This window comes from Mytilus edulis, chromosome 3, assembly GCF_963676685.1.
Source record: "Mytilus edulis chromosome 3, xbMytEdul2.2, whole genome shotgun sequence".
In the NCBI taxonomy this organism is placed as follows: domain Eukaryota; kingdom Metazoa; phylum Mollusca; class Bivalvia; order Mytilida; family Mytilidae; genus Mytilus; species Mytilus edulis.
The window spans coordinates 51,049,212-51,062,904 of record NC_092346.1 but is presented as its reverse complement, the minus strand read 5'-3'; the positions used below and the strand labels follow the sequence as shown (position 1 = coordinate 51,062,904).

The 13,693-nt window shown below is 30.7% G+C and overlaps 1 protein-coding gene across 2 annotated transcripts; it reads right to left on the bottom strand.

Annotated features, from left to right (window-relative positions):
* Positions 1 to 225: 225 nt before the first annotated feature.
* On the bottom strand, positions 226 to 10,239 carry LOC139516744 (ras-related protein Rab-1A). Of its 2 annotated transcripts, none has more exons than XM_071307029.1 (7): positions 10,018 to 10,239; positions 8,134 to 8,206; positions 6,856 to 6,903; positions 5,707 to 5,754; positions 3,866 to 3,961; positions 3,069 to 3,200; positions 226 to 2,591 (listed from the first exon to the last, which is right to left on the bottom strand). In XM_071307029.1, the coding sequence occupies exons 1-7, from the start codon at positions 10,038 to 10,040 to the stop codon at positions 2,394 to 2,396; spliced, it is 618 nt and encodes a 205-aa protein (XP_071163130.1). In that variant the 5' UTR covers positions 10,041 to 10,239; the 3' UTR covers positions 226 to 2,393. The 2 variants fall into 2 exon arrangements, with proteins under 2 accessions (XP_071163130.1, XP_071163129.1); XM_071307028.1 differs by having other exon boundaries at positions 8,134 to 8,442; positions 9,023 to 10,204.
* Between the last annotated feature and the right edge of the window lie 3,454 nt (positions 10,240 to 13,693).

The following is a 13,693-nucleotide window of genomic DNA, read 5'->3' as shown; positions in this document are numbered from 1 at the left end:
ATTGATGCATAGAAGTGAATACATGTAATTGAAACAAATACCCAATTTATAGTGTCAAAATGACATATACTTGAAAAAAATCAAAGCATAAAACCTTAGATTAAAAGTTGAGAGACGACTCATGTTGAAAAGTATTCCCCCTATAAGTCTCACACTGAGAAAGCAAGACATTTTGTGTTACGTCTAAAATAAAGTACAAAGGCATTTGAAAATACAAAACGAAAGTGAATTTGAGAGATTTAATCGTCTGACTGAAAAGTATGTGTCCATAGATGTCCTTATATACATATCATTGACACACAAGCCTGCTTGTCTGACATACAGTAACTGACTATATGAAAATTGGTGCAATCATACATAGATGTAAGTTTTAATGCAACTAGTAAATCTATCTTCACATAAAATATAAAGTTACATGCAAGTCTAAAATATTTACTTTTGGAAACAAGTATTGTGTGTAATGAAAGACATAAGCTGACTTTATTTCCTAACCTAAAATATCAATTGAAAGTGATCCATGGTTGGAAATTTATCATAAAGGAAAATATTAAATAAGGCAATAAAATATTCCAGAATCAAAATGTGCCTTTTTTTCAATTGACATGAATAAAGGTTTAGTTCTTTAATTCAATTAAGTTGATATGCACAAGTTATACAATTGTACATCATGATACATTAAATGTCTCAATCTTAGAAAGTAAATCCCAGCAATGAATCAGTTAAGCTTGGAAAAAGAAACATAATCTTAAGCATGCTGACAGTCTAAAAACATATTTTGGCGCTTAACATGTTGAATGGTCATATAATATTTTCATCTTTCGCATACTAGTACTTTCTTCAACTAAAAATAATAATCCATTATCTAACAACCTTGCAATACATTAAATGACTTGTCAAAAATACATGACTGTATGAGTATGAAAAAAAGTATTGTTAGATAAATAGATAAACATATATTTACAATATTAATTTAGTTTTTTTAGCATTTTACAAGCCACCTGACATCATGAAAAGATTTATAAGCTCTAAAGTATTTCATATTCTACTGCATGGTACATCTCCTTTATTCTGCTTTAAAATAATATTAAATACATTTTTTTTATTTTATTCAACAGACACTATGAATCTGACATAGTTTCTTTTCAAACAAAGTCTCCAATTGTATTGTATGGCCATTCATGAAACACTTAAGACAGTTAAATTATATATTACTAGACAAATCTATAATTTTTTTCTCTAATTTTAATGGAGTTATGAGAATAAACAACAGTAAACACACAAAAAATTATGCAAATAAAATAAGAATTATTTCTTCAGAATTGCATTTATTTTAAACAAATAAAATTATCTAGGTTTTGAAATCAGCGTGATAATACATGTTTATGATTTTTTTTTCATTCTACTTGACCCAATTTCTTAATGTTTTACAATGTTACAATCATACCAAAATAAATTCACATCATTCAATCATCATATCCCCCCTCTTCATAAACAAGTAGTGTGTATGGCCTGACTGGATGACCCATGATAGGTGAATTACAACATGTTGGTTTTAATGCATTAATTTGCTATGTTATCAGAAGGAAAAAGTTCAAAAATAAAAGAAAGTAATAATAAACCATTGTTTTGTATGGTTTACTGAAATTAAGTCTTCAGTAGTTGACTCTTCAATTGAATATTGCTACTAGATGTAGTTACGGTAAAAAGCAACAAATAACACAAATATCCAATCTCTCATTCACTTATTTACATATATTTATACAATAATAAGCAAAAAACATAAATATTTAACAATTTTATAATTTATAAGTGAATAAAATCATGATGTGTATAAACAAATGTCCAACACAGATAGTTGTCTGTGTCTTCATGACAAATATGTAACCAGGATCAATGTTGAATTAAATAACTTAAATATCAATCTCCCCTTAGCTTAAGCAGCCATTAAAAGGCTAATATCAAGGTTCATTGATCAGAATTAATTATTCTAATTTTACATTTCACATTTGGCAAAGAAAATTGATAATTTTAGAAATTAGTGTTGATAAAGACTAATTGAAAGGGAGAAGTTTTTCTAAATATATGTAAAATAATCGCTTAAAGCTCTCTTCAAAATTACAAAACTGAAAAATAAAACAGAGTTATATCTTTTTTGAACCATAAAACCTTGTTACATTTTGTTTTTCTTTGTAAAAGCACTTGCTAGATACAAATTCCCTCAAAAGGTAACTGTATGTATAACCCTACTTATAAATTAATTCTCAAGTCAAAATTTGAACCACATTAATCACATATATACGAGTCTTTTGTCAAATTTTGACTATGAGTAAAGCAAGGGCTTAACTCTGTTATCCCAATTGGTCTCAAATCAAAAGTTCGGTACATTTAGTCTATTAACAGCATCCTCCACCTCCTTGTTTCACAGGAGTACTTGGATTTATTTTTACATTAGATTTGTTGTCAGCTGCAGCTGTAACTGGACCCATTCTATTTTTAATTTCTGCCGCCATCGTCATAAATGCTTGTTCAACGTTCGTAGCATTTTTTGCACTTGTTTCTAGGAAAGGTACTCCTAAAGAATCTGCATATTCCTGCAAAAAAGAGGTTTTTTTAATACAAATTTGCAAAGCAAAATGCAAGATTAATATTAACAAGGTTTAATGCAAAACTGAGTTATTTGTGCATACATGTATATGGTTCACAACAATAACGAAATACCATGATTACAAAAGAACTCTAAACACAGATTTAAAAGAAACTGTTAGTGATTGACAGATCAAGATTCAATTTTAGAAATAAGTTGAAGGATGACAGATGTGTAACAAAAATCCTTGAAACATACCCAAAATAATTCAGTGAATATTGGTGATTGCGAAAAATTTAACCCAAAATATCTATATGTATTTTCAAAAGCTTTAGTACTTTAAAGATAAAAGGTTCATATCACTAATAAATCACCAGCAAACATCCGGTTTCAATGAAATTCACTTAAAACCTACATAGGTGATTTTTAAATCAATAACTTTTCAGCAACCAACCCATCCATACCATCACTATTAATAACTTACTTTAGCTGTTGTATAATCTACTACTTTCTTGGTTTCCAGGTCAGATTTATTTCCTACTAGTAATTTATTTACATTTTCACTAGCATATCTGTCAATTTCTTGTAACCACTGTTTTACATTGTTAAAAGATTCCTGAAAAGAAATTGTATAAAACTATTGAAAAAGAAACACATATATAGAATATACACAGATACATCATCAAGTCAAACGAAATTCAATTTACATGCATTAGATAACAGATTACAAAATATACTATTAAGTAATATTTCTATATTTTATTGAAAATTCCATATGTATGCTTAGATTTTTTTCCTTACCTTAAGTATCTTTCAATCATTATGATCAACTTGAATAAATGGTACATGCAGGTATAAGAGACATTGTTCAATCTTATATGTTTTAAAAGTATGTACATAAGGTGAGACTTTAATAAAGTATTTGTGTATTTGTCTGTCTTGTTATAAAATCTTTAATTAGACCACTCTGTGTTTGTCTTGTCAACTGATGTTATAGATTTTAAAGATACACAAGGGCATTGCAAATACTATTGTTATGTCAGATTGATTAGGACATTGCTGAGAGATTGACATTAATTTTCTAGAAAGTATTGACAAAAATCTTGAAGTATTTTTAGCTTTATATATTTACTAGAGGGCCTACACTACTTCAAAATCATATAGAAAAATTCTGATTGTGCTTATTGATAACTTCTGTTTCGACCTTCAAAACCAGTGTTTATGTTATTCTATATGTATTTTGTGATTTAAACAAACAGATGTTTCAATATCATGACTTACTTGATCTGTGACATCATACACAACAATAATACCATGTGCTCCTCTGTAATAACTTGATGTTATAGTTCTAAATCTTTCTTGACCAGCTGTGTCCCACTAAAAACAATGCATTGTATATTGTAGAAACAATTTCATAAAGGTAAAATCTATTTTTACAGACACTGCTGTTGCATTTATCTTTTATATTATGAATGCACATGCAATGAAAGTTATACAATAATGTAATAAAGAATAAAGATGCAATAATTACAAAGTTGAACAATTGTCTATAATTACCATTGAGAATAGCAGTTGTGAATATTGAAAATTTTTGCCTTACATGAAGGGGATGGTCTTAAATTGGTTAAATGTATTATTCTTTTGTTAATTTGTTTGCAGGATGATCCATAAGTTTGAGTTTTCCTGTTTGAAGTATTACAATAAATTCTGCATAACTATAAATAGAAAAATAGAAATGGACAAAGACAAACCAATGCAACAGACCATCTACCAATTAATTGTAGTTGAAATAGTTAAGCCAAAAAAATCCATGAGACATTGTTTACATTTTTGATTGTAAAAAAAATTGGATTAACTTATATCAGCTAGGACCTTGCTTTCAAATACATGATTAAGGGACGGCATACTTGACCATAAATTAAATTAAATGGATGAAAATTTCAACTTTCTACAAAACAATGAAAAATACCAATTCACATTTAAAGGTAGTCGACTGTGGTTGGCTCAGGTCTAGACTAAATAAAATAAATGGGGAATGTATCCATTGGACTAATGCCCCTGCTTGTAAATAATGTTATACAGGGGCATAACTCAGGAACTGATAAAGTGACGCTACTGAAATTTGTACTTGATCTGAGTTTTGATGAAGTTAACATTGTAAAATTCAGTTGAGGTAAACTAAAGTTAGATTAGAGAAACAAATATTTCAGCAATTTTTCTATTTGTAATGGAACACAACTCTTAAACGGTAATAGTGACGCCACTAAAATTCAAAATTGATTGGAGTTTTGTGATGATAACCATTGTGTACAAGTTTCACAACATTAAGCATGTTAAGTTGAGACAAGAACTTAAACAATAATTCTACATTTATTCCATTTTAAAGGGATATAAGTCTAGAAGGATAGAAGTGACCCGACCAAAATTCAAATCAGATCTGTGTTTTGGGGTTATAAGCATTGTGTACAAGTTTCATAAACGTTTGGTTGAGGCAAACTTTGGTTAGAGAATGGAAATGAAAAATTCAGAATTTTTTCCATTTGTAAAGGGACATTCATTCATTGTAACTCTAGAAAGGTAAAAGTGACACCACCAAAATTCAAACAGGATCTGTGTTTTGTGGTAATTAGCATTTTGTTTAAGTTTCATAACATTTGGTTGAGGCAAACTAAAGTTAGAGAACAGAAACCAATTTGGGACATGTATACCTACAGACAAGGGTAAAACTATAAAAACTATTGTCTTTACGGCAACAAATCATTGTATTGTCTTCATTTTGTTGTTGTAATCTACATAAATGGTATTAGAGTAACTGTGAAAAATTTCATTCCAGTCATTCAAAATATGTTGGAGAATTCAATTTTGCTCACACAAGCTATTTCTCACTATGGGTTTTTAAGTTCAGTAATAAACCTCAGAATATTTTTGGATTCTCATAGAAATGTGATATGCATATCTTCATGTACATATGACTGCAACTGCTGCGTTAATTGTCAATCAAAGAAATACAAAACTAATTGAGTTGGAAGTAACTATAAACTACACTTCAAATTAATTTTCTCATGCACATCAAAATGCAACAAACATTTGGCCTGTTTTATGTTGGCCTTTTTTGTACTTACTATTTGTAATTTTATAGTTTTCCCATCTAATTCTATAGTTCGTATTTTCTGAAAATAAAAAAAGTAACCATGAAATATATTGTTTGATCAGGACAGCAGGGATGATTACAGGTCTTTTAAATTCAGCCCAATCATGCCTATGGCAAATACTAAGAATCTTAATTGAAATTTAATAGTAAACCTTACATGTATAGAACTTACTGAGTAGCGCAGAGTCAGTACAACTTTTTCTTGTTTTTTAATACTTTGAGTTAAAAGTTTATTCAATTTCATCAATAAATGTATTGATCGTAGATGAAGAAATATTTGATGATGAATTATAACTAAGAAATAAATGATGAAAGCTATACTTTATTGTAGTTTTAACATGTGTAGGCATTATATTTGTGATTATTTTTGCAAGAGCGATTGTGAGGACTAAAATAACACATATATAATGCCTATCAATGTTAAAACTTCAATAAAGTATACATGTACAAAATGTAGCTTGCATCAATTATTTCAATTCTGATTAGGATAATTAAGGTAATTTGTATATCCGATGTGTAGAAGATTAGAGGATTTGTGTACAAATGTAGGCTCTTTAAAGGACCTCTCTTTTTTATTTGTAAACAAGCAAGCGACTCTGGGCAATGTGATTTTTTCAGAGGGAGGGGGTTTTGAACAGCCAGCACTAACGTTGTCCCATATAGGTCAAATATGTCAATTTCGAATTGTAACACATTGTAGTTGTAATAAATGTATTAGTAACAACATGTGCATTATTTAAGAGGTTGAAAGTGTTTTCAATTAATGAAATAAAATAAATGCATGCCAATTTCATAAAATGCATTATTCTGCAGTAGTCAATATACGCAAGTGCAAACAAACTTTATTGGATTTCCACTTCAAGCATGGGTTTATTCACAACGTGAAAGAAGCACGTCACATTAGAATAGGTATCAATTTACTAAGCAAACAAAGGTGCATTCAGGGATGAATAAGAATAGATGGGGGGACTAATAACCACAGAATACCTTTTGAATCAACTAGATGCTTTACTTAAGCAATGTTAGGCCACAGCATGTACTTTTATGATTCTGTCAAAGATTTTTTAAAGTTAATCTAAAATCTATACATGCACAACATGTTTATGGTCTGGATACTTACAAAATCTACTCCTATAGTACTTATATAACTTTCTGTGTATGTGTCATCCTGAAATAAAGAAAAAATAATTTTGCAAACAATATCATTAATATTATCTATAAAAACAAAATGTACACAAACATTTGACAAAAGTATGAAAATATGAATTCATTCATGTCATTTTTTCTCTCTCCCAATTTTTATACAAATAATTCTTAATTCTATTTTAAGGAGATGTAAAGAAAGATATGGTCCACTAACAATGAACAACTGTTGACATGTAAAAGTAAACTCTTAAGAAAGCATTTCATAAGGCCAAAAAAATATGTGTCTGTTTACGGTTACCCGATCGACCCTATTATGAGCGCCGACACTAAGCCATTTATTTCAGTCGTAAAGTGAAAAATAAACTGAACTCGTGTTAAAAGATAAGATATTGTTGCCTGTTACACCACAATGCTCATAATCATTAATATGATAGCTGTTCTTATAGAAATAGAAAATTGCAAAAAGATAGAAATTCAAAAAAAAATTTTTTTGGCCTATGGTAACTCACTAAGTGGGAAATCCATACTAGAAAACAGACATGAGCTTTCATGTCTTAGACAAAAGTGTGATAAAAATGTGGCCAAGGCCTAAAATAAAATATTGTTTGTTTCCCCAATCCCGACCGACCCTGCAAAAATGGTGCTACTCATAAAATTTTATTGTCAAAACCAAGTCAAATATTATTTTATTCATTTTGGATTATCAGGCTTGCCACTCGTCTGATAATGTTCAAGCTTTTTTGGAAAAATAAAATTATTTTCCTACCTACCTACCCACACCTGGCTTGGCAGGGTCGGGATTGGGGAAACAAACAATATATTAATTTAGGCCCAAGTGGGGCTGAATTCATCATGTTTATATTTATAGGTAAACAGAAAGTCTGACAAATAATGTATTAAAAACTGAGAGCACGAAGACAACTGCAATGTACATGAGTTTTCATGTACCCATTTTTTCCAAGCCTTTGAATCATTTCTTGCAATCAGGTTTGTGACAAGTACATGTTTAATATGTACACGATGTATAAACATATACTGATTTACATCCATTTGAACTGGAAGTCTGCACTGTAAGCGACTTGTCTGTAGCTTATGACTGATTAAATTCTATATGTACTAGCTAGTATTTGAAAATCTTTGTTAAGACATACATGTATGTTTTTGTCAGAATATTGGATTTTAAAATAAAAGAGATTTTGTTGCAGACTGTTAATTAATGTTACTACATTGTTGAATATATATATATACTTACTGCAAATCTGAGTAATAAACAAGACTTTCCTACACCAGAATCACCAATCAACAACAGTTTAAACAGGTAGTCACTGAAAAAATCAATTGAAAATTTAAATACATGTAAAAAGGTTATCAACATGTCATTTGATTATTTTTTAAATCATAGTCAACATTGCAATAGTTTTACGTTTTAAAGTGTGAGCCCATTCTGAATGTTTCACTGTTTCATACATGATACAGAAAAAAGTGTTGTTCTCATATCAAAACAAGTTCAACGTGTTCAATGTGGTATATTTTTAACATTTCTAACTATCATGACCATGTTCTTGTTAAAGTCATAAGAAACGAGTGACCGGTGAAAAATAATGTTCTTCCAATTCTTGAACTAATGCATACAAACATCCTAAACTTCGTCTTCTGTGCTCGAATTTATCATTTTTTTCGTGTAAATTTCGTATAATTGTCAATTTTTTTTCTCAATCGGTCAGTGTTGTTGTGAAAATATGGCAGGTAATTAAAGTTCGTGTTTTGAAGCCGAAGTTTAACGATTGTCACCTGTTTTTCAACAATTGACGAAAAATAAACAAAAAAGCATGGAAATTGAGCACGTGTTTAACATGTAAATTCAGAAAATAGTTTATTTTAAGGACATCCATGCGTATTGTGGTCACCGGATTTTTACGAGATGGGTCACACTGAGGTCACCTTGCATACGGAAAATATGTCGGGGGAATAGCTTGCTGGAAGGAAGCTATTCAAATAAAGTAAACTTCTTCTAAATATGAATAAATTAAAGAATTTTCTTCAGAAAAAAGTATATGTACATATGTTTTATAATGAAAACTATCCATTGAGTTATAAAAATCATATGCATTAATTTTTTTTGATTTGAGGTTTCTTATGACTTTAACATTACACTGAAATAACATAAATTATTAAACTACACAAAGATGTACAACATGTACATTCATATATATGACATACATTTCAAAATACCGATATCCTGATCCGTCCCATTCTAGTGATGGAAATCCTCCCATTTAAAGTTAGAATTTTCTTCTTTTAATTCAAATTCAATGATATAAAACATCATTCACTATACACATGCATGTATCCACTTAAACTTCTAACAATCGTGTTCAATATATATATATACCTGATATCTGAATTACACATCGTTCTGAATACAAAGTAGTCTAATTATTACACCATAATGTGCACTGTCAATTTATATATATTCTAATTTATCTAAATATACACATGCAATATTTTTGTTGTGTGGAAGATCTGACATGGAACCACATATGAGTTCATGTCTATAAATAGTATTTTTTTGTTTACATTTGTCATTCATTGAAAATAAATCTTAGTAACAATATTGTAATATTTATTAATAAATTCTAAAGTTAGCTGAAAGTGGAGTTTGAACAAATATGTGCAAGAACAGTCTTTCACGTAGGAATTCATTGTTCACAACTGTAGACATACAAGGACCTGCCATCTTGTCCATAAAACACCACAGTTAACTGTACATATGTTTTAAAGACAATATCTGTATTGAAGTACTTTGGCCAATCCTGTATTTAAGGGTTTTGCAGTTGTAACCATGAGTGAATGCCCTAAGAAATATTTTATTTCTTAGTCTGGATACAAATTTGGATTTGTTTTGGTGTGGACTTTACCCCCAGAAATGGGCACAGATGAAACGATATTTTGTCGAATAAACTGTTTCTTTGACGGACAGGAGAACACCCGTTGTATTCAGTATTCTTGTTTGTAAACATATGTGTTCGAGGGGCGTTCATTCGATCAGCTGTGTTTGGGAAATGAAAAACACGATCGTCTCTTGATGACGTATGACAACCTTTTTCATAAATGAGGGTTTGGGAGAAATACTTACTATTCGGGGTTCATTGTGCTCATAATATGGTACGATAAATGGATTTAGATATTTTCTTTTCAGTCAATAAATGATAATAAAGTTATTTAACACACGGTGACAGGTTTGACTTGTAAACCTTGAATCAAAATGGCTTCCTTCTTCCGCTTTGCGACTGCTCAGTGAAGGGGTGGGCACAGTTGCATATGACGTCATTGCCCAACGTGGCATCACGAGGTCAATACTTCCGGTCCAAACAAAATATTTTTCCTTAGCAGTATTACGAGTATAAATCAAAATTTATAAAAAAAAATGTAGCTAATATATATATACGCAAATGAAATAAAGAATATTATTTGTTTTAGAAGGTAAAAATATTGTCATTGAAGAAAAAAATCACAACATTCATGACTAATTTCGGCAAAAAAAATTTGCCCCTTCCCCCAAGCAAGATAAATGGTTAGAACCTAAAAGATTTTGCAAACTCCCTGTTTTTGGGTTTGCTATTATTTTTCTTATACTTGGGAGGGGGGTGGTCATTTCAAAATCAGGGCTTCAGCAGTGGCGGATCCAGCCATTTAAAAAGGAGGGGGTGGCCCAACCCAGGATAATGGGAGGTTCCAGCTATATGTCCCCATTCAAATGCATTGTTCTGTAAGAAAAAAAGGGGGGCGTCCAACCCCCGGAACCCCCGTGGATCCGCAAATGGCTTGACCCCCCTAAAATTACACTATTTTTATTTACCCCCCCCCTTTTTTTTTTTAAATATTTTAAAAATGTAAACCCCCCTCTATTAAACATTCCGAATGAAAATTTTAACATGCAAAACACTTAATAGGGATGACATTGAGGGGTTACTTTGAATTTATAAAAATCCTCTTTTCCTGGGCAAAACAACGACAATTAAGTCCCTAAAATAATTTTCTGGTTTTGTTATAAAATATTTTTATTTATATATGTTAAGACATACATGTATGTTTTTGTCAGAATATTGGATTTTAAAATAAAAGAGATTTTGTTGCAGACTGTTAATTAATGTTACTACATTGTTGAATATATATATAATATATAAAATACATGCTTTCAAAGTAGAGGATGTATATTTTAAACATCAAAATGACATTCGCCTCATGCAATGATCTTATAGTTTATAAAAAAAAAATGAGTTATAAATTTACAGAAGTCATTCTAAAGGCAAAAAATGTTGAAGATTAGATCTAAAGATATTGATAATGAAGCGTGGTCCAATGAAAACTATTTCAGCTCTCTCTTGCTTTTACAGAGTAAGCATTCTTTAGTTAGATATAGGAAGGTGTGATTGTTTTAGTCTATAAAACGAGAGGGAGGAGTATTACCCAAAATTATTAGGCATCGTTCTTTAAATTTTTGGAAGAATTTAGTTTCTAGTATCTAATGTAATTGTCATTGAGGAAATGCAAGCTTTTAGTAAATAGTGTAACACTTATTTAAGCCATGATGGACTATATAAAACATACAATTACATGAAAACTAATTTTGCCAACATAAGTCATGAAATATATATTTCTGAAACTTTGTGATGATTGTCCTCTACAGAAAAAGACACGTTCTGGCCTATTTATTGTTGTTCTTTATGCATTGGTGAATTTAAAAGTATATTTTACTTCATTAAGATTTATCTTAAATTTTGTACTAGTTAAAACCATTTTTAAGCAATATTTTGTACAGGTTATAACATGTATGAGGTACTTTTGTACATGTTATAACTTTTTTATTTTTACATTATACAAGTTATAACATGTACAATCTTTTTGTACATGTTATAACCTGTACAAAATTGCAACTTGTACACGACATATATATATATATATGTCGTGTACAAATATATATATGTCGGGTACAAGTTGCGATTTTGTACATGTTATAATTTGTACAATGCAAAAATACAAGTTATAACATGTACAAAAGTGCCTCATACATGTTATAACATGTACAAAACATTGCTTAAAAATGGTTTTAACTTGTACAAAATTTTGAAAACAAAAAAAAATGTTTCTATCATTACAACGAACACAAGCCATTAACCTCAATTACATTTGCATCATTGTTTTGTTATTTTACATTCATGTTAGTGTCATACCTTTTTGATACAGTTAATGGCCAGATAAATAGTTTTTATAATTACTTAACACCTTAAAACACTTTTAAAATACAAATGTAGTCAATAAACATTATTGAATATTCTTAGCTGGTATTCAAACAGAACAAGAAGACTTAGAAGCAATATTTGAGGCAAGTTTTGTATCCAATGATACTGATAGTGAAGACCCTCTTACCAAGACAAAGCATAATACCGACACTGAAATTGAAACTGACAAAACAATGTCAGAGACGGACGTTATTACTGACACAAACACTGAAACTGATGGTGATTTGAATGGTCTAATTCAGTAGAAAACAATGAAAACACCATTGAGTTAGAAACAGAAACAATAGTAATTGAATGAAGTGATGCTAGCATGGTTGGTGAGGATGTATCAGCATGACATCTACTGGCATACTGCATCGAAAGAGGGCGCTTTCTGGTGGTGATATTCCTACTGTCAAATTACCAGTGAAAGTTTTTCTGAAATTTCAAATATTGACACGAAGCGTGCACGAAAGAAGGCCATTTCCAGCCAGCAGGTACAAGCTGATGCCTTGACAAAAAAACTCAAAAACTAGATTAACTGTTCTCTCCCATGGGAATAAGATTATCATTCCTATGCCGTCCATTTATATTGGCCTTGTCGATGCCAGAAAACAGGCGAAGTGATGAATATGAATGAACATGGCGGCTATGAAATTGGAACTAAAGACTTTGTTGAACAAATAAAGGGATACGTCAGTAGAAACCAGGTTCATTGTCTTGCAAATGCAAATTTAAATGTGTCTAAAATCCAAATGAGTGATACAAGTGTGACAGAGATGGGGCCTAAAATACCAGTTAGTGGAGGGCAAGTTTTGTGCATTGTCAGTGTAAGAAAGGTAGTTGTAAGTGTGGTAGGTGAAAATGTAGAAGAATGAAAGTTTTGGGCAACTTAAAGGTGTCAGATGTCTCTGTCTTGTAGCAACAAGTAAAAAAAACTTGTTTCTAAAATATATGAAAATGAAGTATTTTATGCATGCTGTAAATAATGTACCTTCTTTTGTATTTGATTATTGTTCTAACATGTACGAGGTACTTTTGTACATGTTACAACTTGTATTTTGGCATTGTACAAATTATAGCATGTACAATATTTTTGTACATGTCAGGCGCGGATCCAGAGGGGGGGGGGGGGTTCCGGGGGTTGGAACCCCCCTTTTTTTGGCCGATCAATGCATTTGAATGGGAGCATATAGCTGGAACCCCCTTTACTCTGGGTTGGGAACCCCCCCTTTTTTAAAATGGCTGGATCCGCCCCTGCATGTTATAACCTGTACAAAATTGCAACTTGTACACGACATATATATATTTATAGTTATTTATAGTAAGATGTGCTTCATTTTGTTGAGTTTGTTATTGCTATTAAACTTCCAACGGGAAATATTCCACATGCCTGTTATGAACTATAAAAAGCTAAGAAATGAGAAAAGTAGCACAAAGGAGTGAAGCCATTTCTGTCAGTATTTTACTCAGTGATATGAAGAAAAAACATGTATTCCTGGTCGTTCCTTCCGAGCTGCAACCCATCAA